The following is a 26,607-nucleotide window of genomic DNA, read 5'->3' as shown; positions in this document are numbered from 1 at the left end:
TGTGTGTGTGTGTGTGTGTGTGTGTGTGTGTGTGTGTGTGTGTGTGTGTGTGTGTTGTGTCTGGTACTAAGCTAGCTTAAGCCAGCTGCATCGCACACGACTCATGCATGGCTTAACTGAGCGAATGCTAGTCTGTGTGAGTGTTTCTGTATGTCTTTGCATTTGCAATTGTATTTATTTGTGTGTGCGTGTGTGTGCACGTTGTTTCACCACGTTAAATTCTTTCCCTTGTGTCTGTGCACGTCTCTTCATATCATCCCTGCATCCTCCGGCCACACTTCTGCTCTTTTGTCCTTTGCAAAACACAAACACCAACGCTGACATAAATTACAATGGATTTATCATCGTACATTAACCTTTAACATCCCCGGTGTTATGTAATTTAATAATATTTAATTTACCTCAGTAATGCAATGTCAGTGATCATTTTGGAGTCATTCACAGTATAATATGCCAGTGACAGGCGGAACAAATACTTGGCTCACGCACTGTGAGTAGGCATACTTCCATGTGTATACACACACACACACACACACACTCAGTGGTATTCACAGAGTAATCAGCACTGCAGCTATTATTAATGAGAGAGAATCAGGTCATTAATATTTAAGCAGTGTCACTGGGGCTACTGCCATGAGAGTGTGTGGGGTCTGTTTGTGCATGTGTGTGTCCACATATAGAGGAGGGCAGAGGGACTATAAAGCAATTTCCTCAGGCAGGGTAGTGAGACCCACCCATTACAATACTATAGACATAGATGGAGACATATTACTGCCTTAAACAGAGAGAGAGAGAAAAGAGAGAAGCAGAGGAATCTGATTTTGCTTCGTTCACTTTAGTTTCTATCCTCTCCCATCCCCATCCCATCTCCATCAGTTGTTTCTGTTCTGTGGAGGATAAAGAGGCTCAAATGGGAAACAGCAGATATCTCATTACATCACAGTGGATAGGATAGGCCTGGGAGCTTCCTCTGTGCGTGTGTGTGCGCGCGCACGTGTGTGTGTCTGTGCTGCCAATGTGAACTCTTCTAAATGAACACTGTTGGGGATTGCGACTCTTTGCATGGTGTCACACTGGGTATGCACTGGTAACAAAGCACTCACACACATACAGAAAAATCACACATTTCCTTAAACCCACAGGCTTGCAGAATCCTGGGGTCTGAGGCTAAAAGTTTGAATGGCTGAAGAAAGGGCTTCAGTACAAAAACTAAATAATGACATTAGCTTTATCATGTATTCTCTGTCCTGCTCTCAGCCCCACAGTGTCTTTCTGTGTCTAGGATTAGTTGATATTACTTGCTCTGCTGAGCGAGGAGAATGAGACAGGTCTTACTGCCAGTTCCTAGATTGGGAGGACAGGGAACGTTGTTTTTGTGTGCGTGCGTATTATAATCTCTCATTATTTAATCAAGCTGGAGAACACACAGCAGCTGAGCAGCTTCTGTACACCTGCCAGCACGTGTGCTCGGATAACGCTGAGCTTTTTTCTGATTTAATCACTGTTAACGCGCTGATTGAAAGGTAATTAGTTAATCTTGAATTCTTTATGATATGGTGCGTGTGTGATTCAGATGTGACTTTCCTCAAATTAATAAATGTGAAAATTAAAGTTAAAATTCCTGATCAAATGCTCTCTTTTTGCTCTCTTGGCTTGAGCTAATCTTACCAGGCGAGGGCCAGGCAGGGAGAGAGTCGGGCCATTTAGGGACAGGCGAAAGCACGGTGCCCTGAAGGGCTGTGCTGGATTTATAACAACAGCAAAGCTAGATGATCATTGTGAAATGGGCTGTGGCACACTAAGTGTTTTAGCTTGGATAGCTTATATTTTATTGAAAATAAAATTCAATCAACTGCCCAGCCCTGAGGAAACATCATTCTGGAAACCTAACCACACAAAATATTTACAGAATCGAGAGTATGTTTTAAAATTTACACTCGGCTATCACACAATCTGTTCGTCAGAAGGAGTTTGACAAAACTTTATGCAAACCTCATGCACGGTATCATCCCAGCTGCTGATGTGGTTCTAGTGATTCTTCACAGCCTGTTAATCAAACGCAGTCATTTGTCTGCAAAAACATTTCAAATCATCATCATAATAGCAATCTGCCACATTACCTTATACTTTCAGTCACACAGCTCTCATTTATTATAGGATCACAATCTAGTTAGAGTTTGGCATCTATAGGCACCATCACTAGAGTGATGAGAAAACATCCTCCTGGAGCCTACAGGTGAATGCTCGAGTGTCAGAGAGTTTGAAATAAGGATTCAGGTCTGCAGTACTGACATGTCAGAAGGAGAGAGGAAATTTCCCAGCTTAAATAGATCCCCAAATTGAGAGAGTGTGTTTGGAGGCACGAGAGCGAGCTATGTAAATGCGCATGACAGAGTGCTGCTTGACAACTGAGATACACATCCACTTCAGCCACTACAAACAGGCTTAATTGATGTATCCTTGATCATTTAAAAGAGGGATGTCAAACTCATTTTACACTGTCAGCCACATATATCCCAATTTCATCTTAAATAGGCCAGACCAGTGAAACTCCCCATTCTATCAAAGTAAAGAAGTTTAACTGTTTACATTTTTAAAAAAATATTTACATCGTCATAACATATCAGCGTGACATAGAAATGTTGCTGTATTAAAGAAAGATCTGTCGGCACGACTCTTTAAATTATAAGATATAAATGTGAAAAATTGCATTAAAAAAATTAAAGTAGATTATTGCCTAGGCTGTCTTGTAATATATTCATTAAAAAGCAGATTTTTGTTAATTCACAGAAAAGGCACTTTTCTTTTTTTTTAAATTTTGCACCCATAAAAAAAAGACACATTTCTATATTAGATGGTGAAAAAAAATGGATTTTACTGTCTAATACTTACCATAATTTTCAGATTATAAGGCACTGGATTATAAGGCGCATTAAGCGAAGCAAAACAGTCAGATAAGTCAAACTTTATTCAACTCAGTCACAATAATTCTCAACACTGTTCAGTTGTAACACAAAAAAACAGAACAATACACTCACTTTTTCAGTTCATTCCTTTTCCACAAATCCATCAAATTCTTCATGTTCAGTGTCTGAGTTTAACGGTTGGGCGATTTCGGCATCAAGCATGCCCGGATCCCTCTTGTCATTGTCCATGTCACTACTTTCCTCCGCGAGGCTCCTGACTACAGTAGCCGTACTGCTCCAACAATCCATCAAGCGATGTAACTTTGTAGCTTACCAAAGTCATACTAAAACATTTTGACAGATTTTTGAGCGCCATGTAGCACATAAAATCAGTTCGAGGTCAGTAAGCACAACCAGAATTAATACACAAGGATTATACGGTGCACTATCGATTTTTAAGAAAATTAAAGGATTTGGATTATAAGGCCGTATTTTTTCGGTCTTATAGTCTGAAAAATATAGTAATTACTTTGGTGTAGTATGAATGGCCACGGGGAAGGCTTTTATCAGTAGGAAAAGCTGCAAAACTCTCTAATATTTATGCCCTACTCTACATTTTCCAAATCCAGTGGGCTGCATTGAAGTGTGCACTGGGCCGATTCTGGCACCTGGGCCTTATGTTTGACACCCATGATTTAAAATATCATGTGGGTTTAGAGCTATATTTACCTGCACACAGATTTTCTTTGTTGTTCTATTCTATAGTATCCAAAGCACATTTTTTTCATTCTTTTCTTCCCCACTTTTTTTTTAACATTTAAACCTAGACTTGTCACAGCAGGAAAGAACAAGAGCAGAATGATGGATATTTCCCAGCAACCAATGCCATTCATTTTAGCAGTTTGACTAGTGTTTGACAATTTGAAAAGATTCACTGAGCTTTAGTTTGACTTTACATTTTTTCACTTGATAATGAGATAACGAGCCAGAGCTTATGGCCATAAATAAAACTGAATAAAGTTAAAGAGAAGTTAAAACGCAAGAAAACAGTGCATAAAAATACATGAGACAATTAAAAAAAGAGAGGCACAAACAATTAAGAAGGAGAAAAAAGAGAGAACTGGCATTGCTCTAAAGAAAGTTCATAAAAATGTGCTTTTACAAGTGATTTGAAAGACGTGATAGATGTTGCGAGCTTTACTTCCTCAGGCAGATTCTTCCAATTCCAAGAGGCCCCGATGGTCACCTCAAGACTTGAGCCTTGATTTTGGAGGGAGGCATTTGAGGATCTAAGGCTCATGTGGAGCCATCGTATCTGCCATGTTGCTTGGAGCCAGACCGCAACATGCTTTAAAAGTGACGAGTAAAGTTTAAAGATCAATTCTAAAGCGTACAGAGAGCCAAATGAGATGAGCCAGGATCGGGGTAATATGATGCCGTCTGCTAATACCAGTAAGAAGCTGAGCTGCTGCATTTTGAACCAGCTGGAGAGGAGAGAGTGACCAGAAAGAAGAGAGTTGCAGTATTCTAGCTGAAGGAAAACAAAAGCCTGGCTGCAAATATTGGTTTCATTTTTGCTCCTTTTACTGTTAACTTTTGTGATTGTTAAAAGGTTAGGGATGAGTTGAAAAACACCCCAAAGTTTCTGGCAGCTTGCTTCTTGTTTGCATGTAAGGGGTCCAAGTTTGGATGGTTTCATTATAAGATTTTGGATTTCATTGTATTCATGTATTTAACTGGAGAACAGTTTGTGCCATGCAGCTGTCCATATCACTTAGACAGTGAAAAGGGGCATCTAGGGTTATGGCATACTGGCCACCCAGTTGGAAACCAGTCAGAACAACTCAATTAATTAAGAAATCTGCAGCATAACAAGGCTTAGGCTTATCTGTCATGACAGGTTGGGGTTAAGGGGACAGAGACAGGGCTAAAGACACACTGTGAAAGAGAGAGATAGTAACTAATGATTAAACATATAGTGAGTGAAAAGAGGTGCGTGAAGAAGAAACAGTGCATCATGGGAACCCCCCAGCAGACGAGGCTTATTGCAATATTTTAGTGCTTTAACGGGCATGCAGAGATAAATGACACATTGGGCATATTAAACAAATTTGCTAATGTGCAATATCATGGTCATAAGTAGATAAGTAGACTCAGAAAAAAGAAAGAAGTCATTTGAAAATGTAAAAACGTTGTCATGCTCCCATTAGGAGCACCCAAATGTTCGCTTATTGGCCATCAGCCTGTGTGTGCAGTGATTTGATTACCTGGAGCTTCATTAGGACAGAGAGGCAGAGGAGGCCATGCTGGTAGCTCCTCTATCCTCCCTGCTTGGGTATAGAGTTACATTTGCACGGAAGACACTGCACTGATTAGTGAGCCTGGAGGCTCGGAGGGTTGTCGTCGCACTGTGTGCCACTGTGTATGGCCTGCTTTCCCCCAGTGCATCTTTGCATTAAGATCATATCTACTTTGGTTTCCAACAAAGCAAAGATAATCTGGATATTGATATGGGAAGCCTTTGTGAGGGTTTTCCAGGAAAGAAGGAAACTGTTTGTCAATCAACCGAGCGCACACAGATAGACTGGTAAAAAGCTTCATACCCACACGCGGGCTGCACTGGCATGCCCTAAGGATGGACATGTTTGTGTGTTTTACTGGGAAGTTCCTTCCCCGCTTGAATTTTAAATTTGTTTTTGCGTGCGTGTGTGTTGTCAATATTTCTGCACAGAATCTGCTTCAGTAGCCATGTGTTTGTTTGATAGACAAGCACAGTTCTGTCCAGTGGAGCCAGTCGGAGGTGGGATCTTTGCAAAAAAATAAAAATAAATAAATTAAAAAAACACATCAGTTCTATCAACATAAATCTCCGTTATGGAGCTCTGTTGAAACAGGATTCTTTATTATGTTTGATCAGCTTCTCTTGTAGCGCTGCTCCCTGTATGGAGCCCGCTTTGTTAAAATGATGAATGGTTCTTTTAATTGTTTCTAATTGATATCTGCTCTGAAAGACTTTGTTATGAAACACCGCCAATTTAGTAACACCGATACTCTGTAGAGCCTTATTAATTCTCCCCCGTCTGGCTCGAGTCTTGTGCAATTGAAAAGAACTCCGTCTGTGTGTTTGTAGGCCCACTAGGCAGTAATATTTCTTAGTGTGTTTTTTTTAAATGCCAAAAGACTTTTTTTTTCTTTCTGTTTGTTTTTTTAAAATTATTATTTTTGTGTGTTCACCTCCTTATGTCCAAGTCTTTGGTGCATTCAAGGGCTTCATGCCTTAATTCTTCAAAACATTACAATGTAATTTGTGCTGATTTACTACTCTGTTTAGGGAGCTGGCGTAGAGATGGTCTATAGCCATCTTACAGCCTGGCAAATGTGTTTTTTTTATCATTTATGATGAGGATATATTGGATGATAAATTCTCATTCAGCTGCCCCGTGGCAGGCATGCGCTCGCTCTGCTGGCGAGCTGCTCGGAGAGAACATTTGCATACATATTGTCTCACACCTTTAGATAGACTTTCCCTTTCTCTCACCCATTCGCGCTCTACAGCTAACCTTTCGAAGCACTTCCAAAGGTACATTTAATGAATAAATGAGGGAATTAAGGAAACAGGAGAGAGAAAGAATGCAAAGAGGAAGAGAAAGCTAGAGGAAACACTCGGGGGTGGTCGTCAGTCAGCAGGCCTAATGACACCTGTAACCCGTCTGCTCATTTGGTTTTTATGGAGGCCAATCACACATGTGAGCTGCTGCATTAGTATTTGTTTACTGTTTCCACGTACTTTCCCTGCGGGTGTTCGCCGCTCCAACCCGTGATCACCTCGTCAGTTCATCCAGGTGTAAACAGGACGCTAGAAATAAAAACTGACAATAAATCGGATAAAAACCAAAAAGGACATGAGGCTATAGAGATGCGGAGATAATCTCAGAGACGTATTAACTTTAGATTAAGGGGACAAATACGTCGCACATTACATGCATCTTGTTTGATGCTTTGCCATGCATGCTTTGTCCATTTGTGTCGTAGCATGTCGTGAGCTCTGCATTTGCAGTGTACAGACGGTACTGTGTTTGCTTTACAGCAGCCTGTTTTAGAAAACCTTTACAAACCAGCTGACTTTACAAGCTGCCAAAGGTGCTAAATGGTGCTAATTAACTAAATGAAAATACTGCATTCTAACATAGAACTGCTGAAAAAAAGCAAATGATGTAAAGTCTCTTAAATATATCTGTCTATTTAAAGAAAATGTGAAAAAAATAAAGTCTACAAAAACTTTTTTTCTTCCTCTTAATCTGTGGCTCTGGGGAATATGTGTACCAGTCATGCTGCCCTCTGCTTTTGCCTCTTAAAGCATGAATGAAGCCTGAATATCTAACTGAAGTTTAAAATGACAATACAGTAATATCGTCCAGTGCCTACACTCACTGGACACTAGAGGTGGGAATCACCATACAACTCGCAATACGATATTATCACAATACTTAACGCACGATACGATATTATTGCGATTTTTTAAAATATTTTGCGATATTTAAATTCTGCACATAAAGGTAAACTTTATCAATATTCATTTCATCTAATATCAAAGTCTCACACTCAGTCTTTCTCTCATTTCAGTCAGTTTTATTGTTGACAAACTTGAACGGTTTGTATTACAGTCTAGTCCAACTTAACTGAATGCAACCATCTGGTACAATTATAGCTATTCTGAACTATGCAATTTATGAAAACTATGCAGCCCCTTCAGCAACTGAAGAATTTGAAAGTAAATTTAAAAAAATATAATTTTACATTAAATAAAAAAGTTTTAAACTTAATTAAAATTAAACATGTCTTAAATTAAAATAAGTAAACTGTCATGTTTATTGCTGCCAAAAAAAAAAAGTTAAACACATTTGGACAGTGAAGGAATGTCAGGATTCTTGCTCAGAAAAAGGATCAACATGCTGTGAAGTCAACATGCTCTGACTCCAGAGCATGTTGACTTCAGAGAAAAAATTGTTTGTAACAAAATATCGATTTCTGCTGTCCCTGTATCGATACATTATTAGCAAACAAAATATCACGATACTACACAGTATCGATTTTTTCCCCCACCCCTACTGGACACTTTATTAGAAACACCTTACTTGTGTCAGGAGGTGACCTGTAGTTTTCATCATATTTTTCGTTAATGACCTTCTTTTTCTACCAAAAACATCACTAAGTAAAAACTAATGCATGATGTCAAAAACTATGATGAAATGTACTGACACTTTCGTCAGCAAATAAAAGCGAGATGAAAATATTCTGGAGAGACAAGATCCAATCAGAACTAATTAAGTTTGGAAGTGATCCAATCAGAAGTAATCTTGTTGTGGAGTAAGGTTAGATGCATACATTTGACTCTTTTTAATTTTTGCTTTTTCTTGTGTGTGTGTGTGTGTGTGTGTGTGTGTGTGTGTGTGTGTGTGTGTGTGTGTGTGTGTGTGTGTGTGTGTGTGTGTGTGTGTGTGGAGATGCTGTTTTCTGCAGGTCATCTTGACTGTGTGTAAATACCTAAATAGACTGAGTTGTTGCTATGTGGTTTGCTGATTAGTGATTTGTATTGACAAACAATTGAACAGCTGTACCTAACAAAGTGGCTAGTGAGTTGAGATAGCATTACAGATGCAATACTGAGAGAATGTTTCCAGACTTTGGAGGCACGTTACAACTGCAAGCCAAGCTTTCATGTTTGATTTCTCATCTTGAGAATTTAGTATCTACTCCTACTACTGGTAGCCCAGTTCACTGATATCATATTACTTTTTCTTCTTGTCTCTCTTGCCTTTATTTCAGTAATTTTTCCTCCTCCTTGTCTCCACTCCCCCTCTCCAAGACCTCCCCCACTCCATCCATCCCTTCAGTGCTCAGGCTGACAGATTTTGCCTGGCTGTCCTTTCGTAAGTGGTGCTGTGTCTCAGGTGGCTGGTGTTGGCTGTTCTTTGAGGGCAGGACAAGGCAAGACACTGCGTGGATGAGGGAGGCAGCAAACAACCCACTGAAAGCCTTGATGAATGCAATTTAAAAGTAGGCAGAGGTGAAAGGACAGTAAAGGAAAATCAACAGCACAAGTGAAAGCCACAGCATCACTGCAAACGCAGAGCTTAAACTTAGCCTTGGGTAACTTTGTTTATATACACTTGCTCTCAATGATAATTATGACCCAACTCTGCAGATGCTGTCAGTTCCTAACTCACTGTTTTGTTTTTAAGCCCACAATTTCACTGTTTTGTTCTCCTTCGTCACTTTCCACCACATTGTTTTCAGCCACAGCAGGCAGCAGTTTTTAGCTGCAAAATAAAAAAACACAAAAAAAACCCAAAAGCTTTGATAAAGCTGCTTTACACTAGCTGCCCAAACAGCAGAAGGGCAAAGTTAGCGACTCGCTGGTGTTTATATCGGATTCTTCAAATTAATGCCTGTGCTGCGATGTGGAAATGGGGCCACTGTTCCCTACATTTACATATTTTAAGGTGTTAAAATGTCACTCTCTGTTTACAGCTTGTTAAACTACCCACAAGTGACCAAATATACCAATTATTATAACCAGGAAAAGTAAATTTTTTCAAAAGTTGTTTCACTTCAATTCATGCCATTTTAAATTGCATTAAACCTTTTGTTCTATAAGCTGCTGTTACCACTCGTTGCATTTAAACACATTGAAATAATTTAGCAGTTCCATTTGGTAATTATAGGGTTGATAAAGAGGATATATGATGGGGATTAGCAGATAGTGAGATAGGCAACCATCCAGCGGGAGACACCCTCCTGCTGGCTTGAAGGGATGCTGAGATTTATTGTTACTCTGTTAGATGGACCTTGCACTTTACTGTCAGTCTCTCTCTCTCTTTGTCTTCTTGCTGTGCACCATGATTCCCAGTAAGACAGATCTATAGCTGTACACCTTTTCAGGCAGTGACGCGTGATAAAACAGTAATAAGAGATGAAGCTAAACAACTGGTCTGCAAATGCTGTCATCTACATACTGGCGCCGTTGTGTATCATTGCCGGCCTGTGGTGGTTGTGGTTGTTTTCCTCCCTTTTTTTTTTGTGATTTCATAACAGACCTTTATAAATGTCCTGAGACTGATGTAGGCAGACGCAGAGAAGGACAGGCAGACAGGCACTCAAACAGGTCAGTTTCAGACCGAAAGAGACCGGTAAGCCCTATATAAGCTTGGCTTTACTCTCTTATTGAACACTAAAGCTCTCCCGTTTACATTGAGCTCCATGCATCCAACCACAGAGCGAAGAGAAAGAGTTTGGGGGACATGATTTATCTTTGCCAGCAATATTTCTTCAGTGGATGACAGTGATTGCATTAATTTGTTTTGAGATCTGTTTGCAATGTTCACGCGGACTGCTCGTCTTTCCCGCAATTATGGACGTCCTCACGGCTTGAAATGCTGCCATTGAAGTTTTTGGCACATTTGCGATCGAACCGTTCTGACTATGAATTATGTCAGGTTCAAACCTCAGCGAGGCTTATTTCATTTGGATGCTCTGATTTATGAATGTGTAGGTGCTGCATACATTATAGAGTTTATGAAGGAAAGGCTCAGCTCCACTAATGAAACCACGGTACAGGAGGACACGGGGGGGATCGGCGTGCACCGCAGCACCTCCCAGGCAGCCAGCGGCCCTGTGTGCTTCTGACAGACAGACGGTTATGTAAGAAGGCAGAGCTAAAGGTTGCTTTGTCTCCTGAACCACCAGAAATCCACACAGCAGCAGCGAGTATAGGTAACCCACTCACCTGCTAATAATAAAAGCTTCTTCGTGCAATGATAATAAAAAAAAATTAAATAAAAAAAGACCCTTTAGTCCACTTCGTGGAACACGGATAAATGAAATTCAACAAACTGAATGTTATGGGTGTTTGGATGTGGGAATCACAGCCAAGGCTCAACCACTCAAAACATCTAATCAGCATGATCGAAATTCCCGGTTGAAAATAAACAGCCCTAACCTAAAGCAGTTATTAATTACTAGGCCAAGTTCAGTACTTGATGTATGAATAATTATTATGATCTTCAGGGAACTGTCCATGTAAAATTAGATTGCTGATTGCCAACCTAAATAATTAACAGCGGTGTAATTACGGGGGACTGTGGTTCACTATGTGATCCTCTCTCTCTAGCATTTGCAGCTGTCATATGGCAGCTTAGGTATAATGAGCATTCAGTATAGGGACATTGTTTGGGACAGCATGACATGTTGCTACCTGCCCAGATGCTAGCAGCAGTATTAACAGTCCACTGTCCGAGCAATTCATCACCTTGACAACGCATAAAGCTGTCACTGAGGAGACAAAATATTTGTGCCCTGAGCTATGCAACCAAGACGTGTCTGTAAGCAAATTAGTTGACGTGTGTGTGGATGTCTGTGCCTCCCTCTGGACAAGCAGCCTTGAACTCAGGTAAGGACTAATGAGTTTAGCATCTCCCCTCCTGCTGTTTGCTACTCGTAAATAAGCACTGTGTTTGAAAAATAACTAAAGCACACATAAAGATTTGAACCACTCCTGAGGGACAAATTGTTTGCGTAGACAGAGCCACATGTTGTTGGTATAATGCTCGCTTCCGTGTTTAATATGAGCACTTTTTCACTCTAAGAACTGAAACAAAGCAGCAAAATTATCAAGAGTTCTCCGCGAAACAATAAAACAATCAGTTTCCCTAAAAGCTATGGCTTCTATCCTCCAGGACTCCCCATACCTAATAAAGAAAAAAATGGGAGTGGATTTAAGTCGCATAATCTTTTGTAATTTAGCAGCCATAGACACTTAACACCAACCTTATTTTCTAAGGCTTTTCTTTAAAGTCATGAAAGACTTTAAAGTAAGACTGTAAGACTCGACTTAGAGGGAAATTTAGAAGAACTGGGAAGCTTGTGGCTGTTCTCAGTGGACACACGTGATAGCTGTTTAAACACCGAGCACTCTCTCCTTAAACGTATTGATGCTGTTTCACGTTTTTGTGATTAAAGATTGTTTGCTTTTATTGTTGCTGGCGACTTCAACCACACCAACTTAAAGACAGTCCTCCCCAGATTCCACCAACATGTCTCCTGCCACACCAGAGGAGACAAGACTTTAGACCATGTGTATTCCAACCTGGCTGGAGCCTACAAAGCCACACCCCTCCCCCACATTGGACAATCGGACCATCTCTCCCTGTTCCTTACACCTCAGTATTCACCACTCATCCAACGTGTGAAACCTGCTGTGAGGACAATTAAAGTGTGGCCAGAGGGGACAGACGCAGTGCTCCAGGACAGATTTAAAAACACAGACTGGAATATGTTCACCCACACAGACCTGGACCAGTACGCCTCATCTGTACTGGATTACATCTCCAAAACCACAGACAGTGTCACCACCCAGAAACGGATCACCATGTACCCCAACCAGAAGCCTTGGATGAACCGGGATGTTCGTCTCCTCCTGAAGGCCCGCAACACTGCCTTTAGGTCAGGAGATGCACACGCCTACAGTACAGCCAGGGCTAATCTAAAGAAGGGCATCAAAAAAGCCAAACACCATTACAAAAAGAAGGTAGAAGAACACTTCTCCAACTCCAACCCCCGACGCATGTGGCAAGGACTCCAGACCATCACAGACTACAGGACCACCAAACCCTCCCCCGCATCCTCTGATGTCTCCTTCCTCAACGAGCTCAACAACTTTTATGCTCGTTTTGAGCGAGGGAACCCCACAACCACAACCAAAGCAGACATGACGCCAGACCAGCAACCTATGACTCTCTCCCCCACCGATGTAGGAGCGGTGCTGAGCAGGATCAATGTCCACAAGGCTGCAGGCCCTGATGGCATCCCCGGGCGTGTTCTCAGAGCGTGTTCTGGGGAGCTTGCAGGAGTGCTCACAGACATATTCAATCTGTCCTTGGCCCACGCTGTGGTACCGGCCTGCTTCAAATCCACCTCCATCGTCCCGATACCCAAAAACTCCAACCCATCTTGCCTCAATGATTACCGCCCAGTAGCACTCACCCCCATCATCACTAAGTGCTTAGAGCGACTGGTCCTAGCACACTTCAAATCCTGTCTCCCCCCCACCCTGGACCCCCACCAATTCGCATACCGCCGGAACAGGAGCACAGAGGATGCAGTCTCCATCGCAATGCACTCTGTCCTCTCACACCTGGACAACAACAACACCTACGCCAGAATGCTGTTTATAGACTTCAGTTCAGCATTCAATACAATCCACCCCTCACAACTCATCAGGAAACTGACAGACCTGGGTATCAGTTCCCTCATCTGCAAATGGTTACTGGACTTCCTGACCAACCGCCCCCAACATGTCCGGCTGGATAACCGCTGCTCATCTACCATCACAATGAACACCGGTGTACCACAAGGCTGTGTGATGAGCCCTTTCCTCTACTCCCTCTTCACCCACGACTGCAGACCTGCTGATGGTTCCAACACCATCATTAAGTTTGCAGATGACACCACGGTGATTGGCCTCATCAGTGACAACGATGAGGCCACCTACAGGGAGGAGGTGGATCGTCTGGCTGAGTGGTGCGACAGAAACAACCTGCTGCTTAACACCGAGAAGACCAAGGAGCTCATCGTGGACTACAGGAGGAATGCTGACCCACATCCACCCATCCACATTAAGGGGACGGCTGTGGAGCGTGTGAGCAGCTTCAAATTCCTGGGAGTCCACATCTCCGCGGATCTCACCTGGACGACCAACTGCTCCAAGCTGGTCAAGAAGGCTCACCAGCGCCTCTTCTTCTTGAGGACTCTGAGGAAGAACCACCTGTCCTCAGACATCCTGGTGAACTTCTATCGCTGCACCATCGAGAGCATCCTGACCAACTGTATAACAGTCTGGTACGGGAACTGCTCTGCCTCGGACCGGAAGGCGTTGCAGAGGGTCGTGAAAACTGCCCAGCGCATCGCCGGAGCACCACTTCCTGCCATAAAAGACATCTACAGGAAGCGGTGTCTGAAAAGGGCTGGGAAAATCATCAAAGACCCCAGTCACCCATCACATGGACTCTTCACCCTCCTGCCCTCTGGGAGGCGCCACAGGAGCCTCCGGACTAAGACCACCAGGTACCGGAACAGCTTCTTCCCCACAGCTGTCAGACTCCTGAACTCTGCCTCCTGACATCTGACCCACGTTAAACTCATGGACTAAACATACACACACCCACAATGGACAACTGTACCCTCAAACACAATAATAACATGGACTGAACCACCACTCACAACCACTAGCACTTTATATAGCCTCTGTATGAATTATATCTCACTTATCTTAACTGCACAACTGTATAGCTCTGTGTAAATAATCATTCTGTACATTCGATAATCTTTAATCCTACAACTGTTTACAACTTGCATAGTTCCCATTTCTGTATAGCTGTATATCCCAGATTCTGTAAAGTTATTTATTTCATATTCTGTATAGTTTTTCATATTTATATCCTGTTCATATCCTGTACATAGCTTGTACTCACTACAGCCTGTACATACTTATAGTTATAGAATATTCACAACATACTTCATACCGTGTACATTATAACATACCATAATAGACCCATTTCTGTAATATACTCACATATCTATATTATTGCTAATATATATTGTAATATATCTATATCACTAAAGCACTTCTGGATGGATGCAAACTGCATTTCGTTGCCCTGTACCTGTGCATGTGCAATGACAATAAAGTTGAATTCTATTCTATTCTATTCTAAATGAAAAAGAAGAGACCCAGATGATGCGTTAAGAGCTGGGAGTGACATGATTCCCAATTTGCATGTGTTCCAGTAGTAAAGTCAGCAGCATGCTCATGGATAGAGCCTGGTCGGTGCTCTGCATACGGCCTATTTAGCAAGTCACAAATACATAATCTTACCAGTGTAGATGTGTGGATTTTATTGACAGTTAGATGCAGTCCTACGCCACAAAAAGAGATCAAAGCTAACAAAATAACCAAGCTTATGTTCTCTATGCTGTGGACACATCTTACTGTATATGGCACAGAAGCTTTTGAGATATTTTATGATATGATAATGATACTGCTAAGCAATGTAAAATAATACATACAAACTCAAAAATGCTCTGAATCACACAGGGTTAAGGTTAACACGTCTGGTTAAAAGTAGAGAGGGTGTATGCCTCCCACCTCCTAACTGGGAGCTGGTTCCTGAAATCTGAAGGTGCTGCTTCCCATTTTACTTTTTGGCCTTAGCCCTGATTTTTCTGCCTGTGTTCAGACAGCAGTACCTTGCGAATGCTTTCTGTTACCATGACACATTGATAATAATATCCCCAGTAAAGATGACCTTTTCTTCTTTCTGAAACCTTTTGAATTTTGTCTCTAGCACAAAAAATAACAAAGTTACTGTCATTTAAAGAGCATGTGTAAATTGGCCAATGGGGGGAGAAAAAGTTAGGAACTATTTATTAATGTTTATTTATTAATGTTTAGATGCACTGGCACCATCTTAGATTATAAGTCAGGGTTGGAGGCACTCCAGGTGTTCCACCTGGGAACTTCAGATAGAATGAAGAGGCAGAGGAATGTGCTCAAGCTCAGGTCTGAAAAAGTGTTGGTTTCAGAAAGCCACCATGCCGTAGCTCTAATACATCCATAACCCATCCATCCATCTTCATCCGCTTTATCCGAGGCCGGGTCGCGGGGGCAGCAGCCTAAGCAAAGAGGCCCAGACCTCCCTCTCCCCAGCCACCTCCTCCAGCTTATCCAGGGGGATACCAAGGCGTTCCCAGGCCAGCCGAGAGATATAATCTCTCCAGCCTGTCTCCACCTCAGCTGGCTCCTTTCGATGTGGAGCAGCAGCTGCTCTACTCTGAGCCCCTCCCGGATGGCCGAACTTCTCACCCTATCTCTAACGGAGAGGCCAGCCACCCTTCGGAGGAAGCTCATTTCTGCCGCTTGTATCCGCGATCTCGTTCTTTCGGTCACTACCCACAGCTCGTGGGTAGGTGAGGGTAGGGACGTAGATCGACCGGTAAATTGAGAGCTTTGCTTTTACACTCAGCTCCCTCTTCACCACGACGGACCGGTGCAGCGTCTGCATTACTGCAGCTGCAGCCCCAATCCGTCTGTCGATCTCCGGCTCCCTTCTCCCATCACTCTCGAACAAGACCCCGAGATACTTGAACTCCTCCACTTGGGGCAGGAACTCATCCCCGACCCGGAGTGGGCACTCCACCCTTTTCCGGCTGAGAACCATGGCCTCAGATTTGGAGGTGCTGATCCTCATTCCCGCTGCTTCACACTCGGCTGCGAACCATTCCAGTGCGAGCTGGAGACCCTCACCCGATGAAGCCAACAGAACCACATCATCCGCAAAAAATCAGAGATGAGATTCTGAGGCCACCAAAGCGAAAGCCCTCCGCCACTTGGCTGCGCCTAGAAATCCTGTCCATAAAAATTATGAACAGAACCGGAGACAAAGGGCAGCCCTGGCGGAGCCCATCACCCACCGGGAACGAGTCCGACTTATTGCCGGCAATGCGAACCAAGCTCTTGCAACGGTTGTATAGGGATCGAATAGCCCGTAGCAATGGGCCAGACACCCTATACTCCCGCAACACCTCCCACAGGACACCCCGAGGGACACGGTCGAATGCCTTCTCCAAGTCCACAAAACACATGTAGACTGGTTGGGCAAACTCCCATGCACCCTCAAGTATCCTTGAGAGGATAAAGAGCTGGTCCAGTGTTCCGCGACCAGGACGAAAACTGCATTGTTCCTCCTGTATCCGAGGTTCGAAGAGCGGACGAACTCTCCTTTCCAGCACCCTGGCATAGACTTTCCCAAGGAGGCTGAGGACTGTGATCCCCCTGTAGTTGGAACACACCCTCCGGTCCCCCTTCTTAAAGATGGGGACCACCACCCCAGTCTGCCAGTCCACAGGTACTGCCCCTGATCTCCACACAACATTGCAGAGGCATGTCAACCAGGACAGCCCTACAACGTCCAGAGCCTTCAGGAACTCGGGGGCGGACCTCATCAACACCAGGGGCTCTGCCACCAAGGAGTTGTTTAACTGCCTCAGTGACCTCGCCCCTGGAAATTGGCGGGTCATTCCCCTCATCCCCAGACTCTGCTTCCTCCTCGGAAGACGTGTCAGTGGGATTAAGGAGGTCCTCGAAGTATTCCTTCCACCGCCTGACAATTTTCTCAGTCGACGTCAGCAGCGCTCCGCCAGCACTATACACAGTGCAGGTAGAGCACCGCTTTCCCCTCCTGAGACGCCTGACGGTTTGCCAGAATCTCTTCGAGGCAGTCCGAAAGTCTTTTTCCATGGCCTCTCCGAACTCCTCCCACACCCGAGTTTTTGCTTCAGCCACTGCCCGAGCCGCATTCCGCTTGGCCTGTCGATACCTGTCGGCTGCCTCCGGAGTCCCACAGGCTAACCAAGCCCGATAGGACTCCTTCTTCAGCCTGGTGGCTCCCTTCACCTCTGGTGTCCACCATTTGGTTCGGGGATTACCACCACGGCAGGCACCAACCACCTTGCGGCCGCAGCTCAATGCAGCACCTTCGGCAATGGAGACGCTGAACATGGTCCATTCGGACTCAATGTCCCCAGTCTCCCTCGGAATGCTGTTGAAGCTCTGCCGGAGGTGTGCGTTGAAGATCTCGCGGACTGGGGCCTGTGCTAGACGTTCCCAGCACACCCTCACTACGCATTTAGGTGCACCAGGTCTGTCCAGCGTCCTCCCCCGCCACCTTATCCAACTCACCACCAGGTGGTGATCAGTTGACAGCTCAGCCCCTCTCTTTACCCGAGTGTCCAGAACATATGGTCGCAGGTCTGGTGATACGATTACAAAATCGATCATCGACCTACGGCCTAGAGCGTCCTGGTGCCATGTGCACTTATGGACACTCTTATGTTCGAACAGGGTGTTCGTTATGGCCAAACTGTGATTAGCACAGAAGTCCAATAACAAAGCACCGCTCGGGTTCAGATCAGGGAGGCCGTTCCTCCCAATCACCCCCCTCCAGGTCTCGCTGTCGTTACCCACGTGAGCATTGAACATTGAAGTCTCCCAGCAGGACAACAGAGTCTCAAGGTGGAGCACCTTCCAGCACCCCCCCCCCCCCCCCAGGGACTCTAAGAAGGCTGGGTACTCTGAACTGCCACTCGGCGCATAAGCGCAGATGACAGTCAGGACCCGTTCCCCGACCCTAAGGCACAGGGAACAAACCCTCTCGTCCACCGGGAAAAATCCCAACGTACCGGCAGCAAGCCGAGGGGATATTAGAATACCCACTCCAGCCAGCCGCCTCTCACCAGGGGCAACTCCAGACTGAGACAGAGTCCAGCCCCTCTCCAGGAGACTGGTTCCAGAGCCCAAGCCATGCGTAGAGGTGAGCCCGACTATATCTAGCCGGTACCTCTCAACCTCACGCACTAACTCAGGCTCCTTCCCCACCAGAGAGGTGACATTCCATGTCCCTATTGCCAGTCTTGGCAGCCGGGGGTCAGTCCGCCAGGGCCTCCCCTCCTGGCCGCCACCTGGCACACAATGCACCCGACCCCTATGGCGCCTCCTGCGGGTGGTGGGCCTGCGGGAGGATGGGCCCATGTCTCCTCTTCGGGCTGTGTCCGACCGGGCCCCATGGACTAAGGCCCGGCCACCAGACGCTCGCCCTCGGGCACCCTCCCCGGGCCTGGCTCCAGGGCGGGGCCCCGGTAACCCTATCCCGGGCAGGGTAAACTGTTCTGTCTGGTCCATAACATGCAATATAATCCAAATGCACTCTTTCTCTCCCTCTGTCATCCACATCTATCTCTAACCTGGCCAGAGTGACCATTATAGGTCAGTTCCATCAGAGTGATGCGTCACACCCAGCTGCTTTTAAACCAAAGGCCGCTGCTCTGTAGTAAAATGTGGCTTGACCTGAATTATCATCACCATTCACGCCCTCTCTTGTTGTGGCTTGTAGTCACCGCTGGACTGGATCTCTCACCTCCCCTCACCAACACTCCCCACCCCCCCCCCCCCCCCCTCCACTCCCCACCCCAGCCCCGGGCAGTGGGCACCTAGACATTCTTGACATTTTGCAAAGGTTGAAAGACAAAGAACCTTTGTCTCCTAATAAGGCCACGGTCTATACCCCACCTGAATAAAAACACTGGGAGAGCAAGAGCTCTGTGTGGGTGCGTGCGTGTGTGTGTGTGTGTGTGTGTGTGTGTGTGTGTGTGTGTGTGTGTGTGTGGGGAAGCTTGTGTTTAGGTTGAGAGGTGTGCATGTGACAGTTGGGGGCATGGAGGTATGGCGTACAGGAACACTGACGGTAGTGTGAGAATGTAAATGAGCACTAATAATGGGTAGGCACATCAGAAAGAGGAGAGCCGCAGGTAGAAAACAAATGAAGGAGTGTGTGTGTGTTTGTGTGCGTGTAGGAGGAGGAGGATAGTTAGGGTTCAGCCTGACACTGTGTAAAGGACAGTAAAAGCATTGTTACGATCAGATCCCTATACACAGGTTGATAGTGTTAACCGTTTGGCTTCAGAGGCTAATGCCTGCTGTAAGCTGTGAGAAACACAGCAGTGCACCCCGACGCTTCGCCTGCAGTCACACAGACAGACTCAAGACAGGTTGTTGCTCTTGAAGAGAGCGAATTTCTCCATCACTGCAGGAACTTGAAGCGGAACTCACAACAGCCAAGGTCCTTCTGGTCTCATCTCTCTCTTGCTCTCCCTCTCATCCATCCATCACACCCCCTCAGCTCTACATCTCACCTCTCTTACCACCTCCCTTGATCTCTCCTGCAGTTTATTCCTCCGCGCTTTTCTCTGAAAATCTTGCTCCTATACAGCTGAAGCAAGAGAGAGAAACATAGTGTTGCAGCAAGAGTAAGCAAGGACAGAAGTGGGATGAAACAACAGGTTTAAAAAGTCAACCTTGTTTGGTTTAGTCATTTATTGTTCGCCACTCTGCTTTTGTCACTTTGAGTTATTTCTCTCATCCACTCTCCGTACAGTTGTGGTCCGGTGTTATGCAATGTCCCTGCACTGTTGTACTCACTGTTTTCAAGGTACTGCAATTTTGTGGCGACACAGAACTAAAAGTGAGAACACAATACTTTTTTTTTTGTTCCTGTACTTTTTTCCCTTAACATTACATAAGCAAAAGGTAAAAATATCTGGACCTGTCTTTAGAAGCAGATGGTGTGGTTGTGACATCAGCCTCGTTAAAGGCAGCTATAACGAGGAAGAGCCAAGGGTTGTTGTGAAAAGTACACCGCCTTAAGTTCAGCTTCCACTGCTAACAAGGAGAAGAAATGCTCAGTGTCTGTGTGAAATGTGCTATGAAACAGAACAAAAGTATGTGTGGAAAGACAAAAAAAAAATCTTTTAATTCTTTCCGGATAATGCTGCCTGTCTTTGCCCCCCACCTCCTGTTTCTCTGCTTGTATTCTGTCACTCACTGGAATGTGGGCAGATATGGGATAATAGTCAGACTTTCAGATTAATTCTGTTAGCAACTCAGGAGCCAATGTTAACCACGTGGTTATTGTTTTACCCATGAGCCCGTTGTCTTGGAAACGTTGCATAAGAGGGAGTGGGAAATCAGAATGCCCCTTGCTGATTGGGAGACAAGGTGGCAGATCTCTCTTTCTCTCGCCTCGTCTTCCCTTTATCTCCGTCTTGTTTTGCTTCCTTTTTCTTTTTTCCCCCCTCTACTCAGCACCATATGTGTCCAAGCAGCGGCAGTCCAGCTGCACCCCTTGTGGCACATGTTGAATGGAGATTCGTATGCAGCACCTCCCAATGAAGCTGAATGCAATCTAGGGGTCCTCCCACAGGATGTTTTTAGCATCAAATACTTCATTTCCTGCAAGTCGGGGGGATTTTTATGCACACGTTTTTGCTATTTCTGCATCAGCATTATTTCTGCATTGTGATGTACAAGACAACACAACACACAAAAAAAACAAAATTAGGCACCAGGTGACAATAATTGGAATATGAAGCAGGCAGGCTCTCAGGCGTTCTGCACCGCTGTAGATCTTTTCCAGTTTAATGTTATCGTTCCTGATGCACACAAGCAGGCTTTTCTTTTCTGTTTTCTTTTGTGGGTGTTTTTTCGGTTTATTTGTTTTGTTTTTGTTTGTTTGTTTTTTACTCTAAGTGTGCACATGGCATCTAATCATGTAGGCATTTTGATTAATTTAGACAATCCCTAAGCTTTAATAGCTTATGCTCGCATCATGAAGACTTCTGTTAATTTCTGCTCGAAAATGAAAATTCAAAACATGCCACTTGTATGTTTTTGGGTACATATTTTGGGACTCATGCAGCAAACGTTTCAAGTATGCTACTGAAGCTGACAGAAAGCTATCTTAAGACTGGTTAGTAAGCTTCCTGATTGAGCAGAATGGACAAGATTAGAAATGAGAATATAAGAGGGACAGCTCAGGTTGAGGGGTTTGGAGACAAACTTAGAGAGGCGAGGATGAGATGGTTTGGACATTTGCAGAGGAGGAATAGTGGGTATACTGGACAAAGGATGCTGAATATGGAGCTGCCAGGCAGGAGAGAAAAGACCACAAAGGAGATTCATTGATGTAGTTAAGGAGGGCATAGAGAGGGATGGCGTGACAGAGGAGGATGCTGGAGATGGAGGCAGATGGCGACTGCTGAAGTTAGCTGTCCAAAGAAGGAGAAGTTAGCAAAGTACGCTTCTCCAAGTAAACGGAAAAATGTAACCTGGTGGTTTAGAAATTAGCTTTGACACAAGAAAAATGTCTTCATCTTTTCCCCTTCTGGTTTCATCAAGCTGCTGGCGTGCACACAGAACCAGAGCTTTACCATGTATGGCGGGGGTGCTTACACTTGTCTCAAAGTAACTATATGAGTGCAAAATTCACATTATATTTTGTTTGTTAGGAAAAATAAGACCTGCCCCTATTGGTAACATTATGGAGACATCTGCATTTCCCCCCTTTTTAACTGATGGTAACAAATGCATGTTCTGAATATGAATAAAGATGTCTATGCCTGTGTCTACAGTCACAAACTGTACAGCTATTACAGTTTCTCAACCATGCAGCCCAGTTTCAACTAAATTAAAGTGCCTGTTGGCACAATGATTTATTGCCCAATTGGAAATGTTTGTCCACAGAGCGCTCACACACACACACACACACACACACACACACACACACACACACACACACAAACACCTGTAAACACTCTCTCTTACGCACACACGCCACTCTTTGAGTTGTGCTATGTGTCATCCTTGGCTGTGGGAGGCCTTGGCTGGAGTCAGTGAGAATAGCGCTTTGTTGAATCCACTGAGACCACATGTTCCAGACTGCATGGCTTGGCCTTCCATGGCTTCCTTACGAGCAAGGCCGCGCGATGCTCGCATATACGAGGAGGATGAAAGAGAAAAGGAGACCGGGGTTGGGTTGTGTGAAGAAGGACAGCGCGTTAGGGAAGGATGGCCTTGGCTCTGGAGACAGGACAGTTTATCTTCTGTAGCCTCACTGAGTCTGCCTCACTTAAAATGGAGGAAGAAAGATGATCAGATCTGACATTTCAAACTTAATAAAAGCTTTCTTCTTCTTCTTTTTTTTTTGAGGCAGGATTGGAGTTTATCCAAAAAGACTCAAAACACAGCGCTTAGCCCGACATACCTGGATGTAATTAGCGATCTGAACAAATCAGGGCTGCTTTATGTTGCATCTTCTTTGACAGCATAACCTTAAATTCAGTTTCTGGTGCGATTTGCATTTTTTTCGAGCATATAGCAAGCCAAGAAGAGTGCAGGGTGGGCAACCCCTTGTGTAAGGGAGCTGTCTTAATCCATGTGTTTAGCAAGCACCATCTGTTCCTTTTATTCAGATGGGAGTAGAAATATTTGGTTGATTAGGAAAGGATCTGTGAAGGATAGCTGCACCGTTACCACCAGCTACAAGGGACGCACATGCTCGAGTCTATCAACTGGTGTCTTGGAAAGGAAATGAGAGACAGACATACAGACATCAACATGCGAGTGCACAGATAAGTACACGTGCATATGGATGTGAACACGAACAGCACACAGACAGTAAGCATATTGTGTTTACAAAAGTGTAGCAGGCAGAAGCAGGCACACACCAGCTGAGCTGAGCAGATTTTAAGGAGTGTACATACAGTACTGTGCAAAAGTCTTGAACCACCCCCTCATTTCTTTATATTTTGCTTCCAAGGAGCCAGACTTTCTTGTATTTTTTAAAAGTGGTCTTGACCAATAATTCTCCAGGCTTTAAGAAGGACAAATGCTGCTTTTTCACTCATTTTCAGTCCAGTCCTTGTACTTGACCATTTTTATGTTGGGGAAACCTGCAGTCAGCTAAGACTGAAGAAGTCACTTGGATGAGTCATGAAACGTTTCTCCCGCTGAAAATGTGACATCCAGATAAACAGAATCGACTTCATGGGATGTCCTTATCTGGATGATTGAGCGTGAATCAAGACGTTTTCAGGGGATTTTTTTTTCTTTGTTTGTTTTCTAGTCGCATAACACATAGCACAAAAAACGCAACTAACTCAAGGGATGAATCAGTGTCTACACATAACTGACATCTTAGCCAAGAACCTGTTTTAAATTGTATTTTTGGACCCTTTGTGACAAGCAGCCTGCTGCAAAAGAATTTAATTCAGTTTCTTAGTTTAACCTAAAAAAATGCTGGACATGACAGTTTAACGGGCATAAAATTGGATTTTTGGAGCAAAAAAAGCAAACAAGTTAACCTGACTCAACTCAGGATGGTGTGCAGTGTGCCATTCAAAATTTTAAGGAAACTGGGCGAAGTGAAGAAGAGGTGGCAGGCATAAAAATCTATCTACAGCAGATGAAAAGTGTCTAAAAAATTTTTAGCAAAGACATTGCACAAGACCTGAGAGATCCATCTGGCTCTTCACCTTATCCAGCTGCTGTTCACTGAAGACTCATCAGAAATGTTCACAGTCTTGGGAAGGGAACATCTTGTCAAAATTGATGGAATTATAAAATACAAAAAAGGATGTGATTGGCAACTGCATCATTTTTCAGCATGACAATAATCCCAAATACACTGCCAACACGGTAAAAGCATAGCTGGATAGAAAAGCACACAATGGACCACTATCAGTCATGTATTGGCCTCCACAGAGCCTGAAGGTTGAAGACTTTAATACTACTTAAAAATCTTCAAGACAGCGTTTCTAAGCGAGTTCGGACTATGTTGAAGAATAAAGTGGTCTTTGCAAATACTGACTTTCAAGCTCACTAGAATTGTACAAACTCTAATATTGCTGTTTATGTTGAAACACTGAAAGTGCTATTGTAGGACTGGAGTAGAGGCTTCTTTAAAAGGCTGTAAGCAAAATCAGCCAAAAAGCAAACCATGATGTATGTTAGTTTTTCACAACACCATATTGATGTGCCTTCTGTTTCTAGGCGCAGATCTTGGTGGCCTGATGGATCTGGAGTCTCTGTACCGTGGTGTGGAGCAGAGCATCAACCACACGCGAGCAGGGCGAATGCGCAGACAGACCTCTGACAGAGCCTACAACATCGAGGTGCTGCTGGGCGTAGACGACTCAGTGGTCCAGTTTCACGGGAAGGAGCATGTTCAAAAGTACCTTCTCACACTTATGAACATTGTAAGTCGATAGCTAACAAAGGGGTAAGCACACTAACAAAAGCAGACAGACAGAGGAGTGAATGAATATATGTCAGGTAAAATGATGCATGATTGAATTAGGCATTTCCCACATAAACGAACATCATCTGGGGTTAATTAAAGGACTGAAATCGGACATATTTCAAGCGTCACATTAATGTACACAGGTCATACAGAGATTTCCAGATGCCCCAAAATGAAATCATCAAATGGGGAAATTGTTTCATTTGAGCTGAATAGAAAGTAAGTCACACAGAGGTCAAAGAAAACGGGTAGCACACACCCACCGACTGAATGGGATTCAATTCCCTTCCTACATGTTCTCATCCAGCAATCAGCCGCGGGTAATCCTGTCTTCTCTATCTGAATATGATGAGATTTCATTTGTGCATGAGTGTGTGTGTGTAAGGTGAGCCCTCTCTGCTGAAGGAGCTCCTACATATCGTTTCATCAGGCTTTGTGTCATGTCATCACTCATTGTGAGTGTGTGTGTGCATAAGAGAGAAAAAGAAATAGAGAGAGAGAGAAAAGGAGAAAGAGAGATGCAAAAACAGCAGGTAGCATGCTTCAGGCCACAACAACACTTAGCATTTACACACCCAGGTGTTGTTACGTGTGTGTGTGTGTGTTTGTGTGCACATGTTTTTGTGTGTTGGTCCGACACTGAACACACTGCAGACTTTAATCTTTGCAAATGAAACCTGCGTTGAGCGTGCCGTTTGCATGCATTCGTAGATGTGCGTGCGTGCGCATCTGTTTTCTGTGTGCGCTCCTGTTTGCTTTTTGTTTTACCGCGACCCACCGCGCAAGGAACCAATCTCCGACTGTTATGCAGGTGCAACAAATCCTTCCACACCTCTTTGTCTAAGTTCAGCGCTTGAGAAAGAACAAGTGCCGCTGTGCTCTCTGCCTCCCCTTTTAGATATTTGTTAGACAATATAGGAGAAGGGAATGCGCAGCCCTGTCACAGCCCCCCTCTCATCTGTGGGGTAGAGAGAGAGAAACAGAGGGAGAAGGAGTATTTTAAACAGCGCATTCAGAATAAATTACTGACAGCCAGATAAACAGAAATAAATAAATAAGGTTTTGCCTCCCACGCGTGGCATCTGGGCGACTTTCTTCTTGAAAGTTTGCTTTGCTCACTTCAGGATGGGTGTGCTCTGTCTGATTCTCCCTCGCTCTTTCTTGCTTTCTCTATTTTTCCTTCCTCGCACTCTCCCAGGTTCCCAGCAGTGTTGCTCCTTGGTTTACTCCTCCCTGACTTGGGTAGTTTATGGCAAAAAATCCTCAATGGTGTGGGGGAAAAAAATCTCAGTATGATAGGAGTGAAAGCACGGGTTTATTGGAAGACATACTGGAGGTAAATTTATGATAAGCAGAGATATGTAGAGGATACTTCTTGCCAGAAATGCTAACTAATGGTAATTATAAGTAGGATTGGGAGTTATTGCATTAGTGTAGTGCTTAATACTGAGCAGTTAGTAAAAACAACTTGATGAGAGTTTTCATAAATTAATATTAGCTCCATATTGTCTTTATATTCGAGCTAAAACAGAGGCTGAAACTAAGAGCTGCTTTGAAACTATGCAAACCTCTACTTTCCTTAAACACGTGTTCGCTTTAAAACATTCAGTTCACCCAACAAAAGACATTTATTCACAACATCTGTTGTACAGCCACCTTTAAACGATAAGCAGCTCGCTTGTGTTTTAGTGCAAGAGGCTATTGTTTAAAATAACAGCGTTTTCTTTCTTTATTTTCTCTTAATTTTTTCTTTCTTTTTTCGTAGGAACTCATTTAAATTTTAGGCGATGGACTTCAAGTTCATAAAATCTGAATTGTTAGTTTTTAGTGTGAAGATACACTGCACGTTTCAGGAGACAATGCCCTGGTCATAAGAACAGGTGTCTTAACAACAAAACGGTCGTCAATTCGAGTCAAGCAGACCCTCTCATTCTTACAGATGCACAATCTAAAAT

General features: G+C 44.0%; 1 protein-coding gene across 2 annotated transcripts in view; it reads left to right on the top strand.

Moving 5' to 3' along the window:
• The window catches only part of LOC113036107 (A disintegrin and metalloproteinase with thrombospondin motifs 2-like), a 143,470-nt gene that overhangs the window by 82,292 nt on the left and 34,571 nt on the right, over positions 1 to 26,607 (top strand). For both annotated transcript variants that reach the window (XM_026192209.2, XM_026192201.2), the window contains exon 4: positions 24,403 to 24,608. In XM_026192209.2, coding sequence (XP_026047994.2) covers positions 24,403 to 24,608 — 206 coding nt within the window. The remainder of the gene's footprint in view (positions 1 to 24,402; positions 24,609 to 26,607) is intronic.

This window comes from Astatotilapia calliptera, chromosome 2, assembly GCF_964374335.1.
Source record: "Astatotilapia calliptera chromosome 2, fAstCal68.1, whole genome shotgun sequence".
Lineage (NCBI taxonomy): Eukaryota > Metazoa > Chordata > Actinopteri > Cichliformes > Cichlidae > Astatotilapia > Astatotilapia calliptera.
This window is presented reverse-complemented; position numbering and strand designations above follow the sequence as displayed.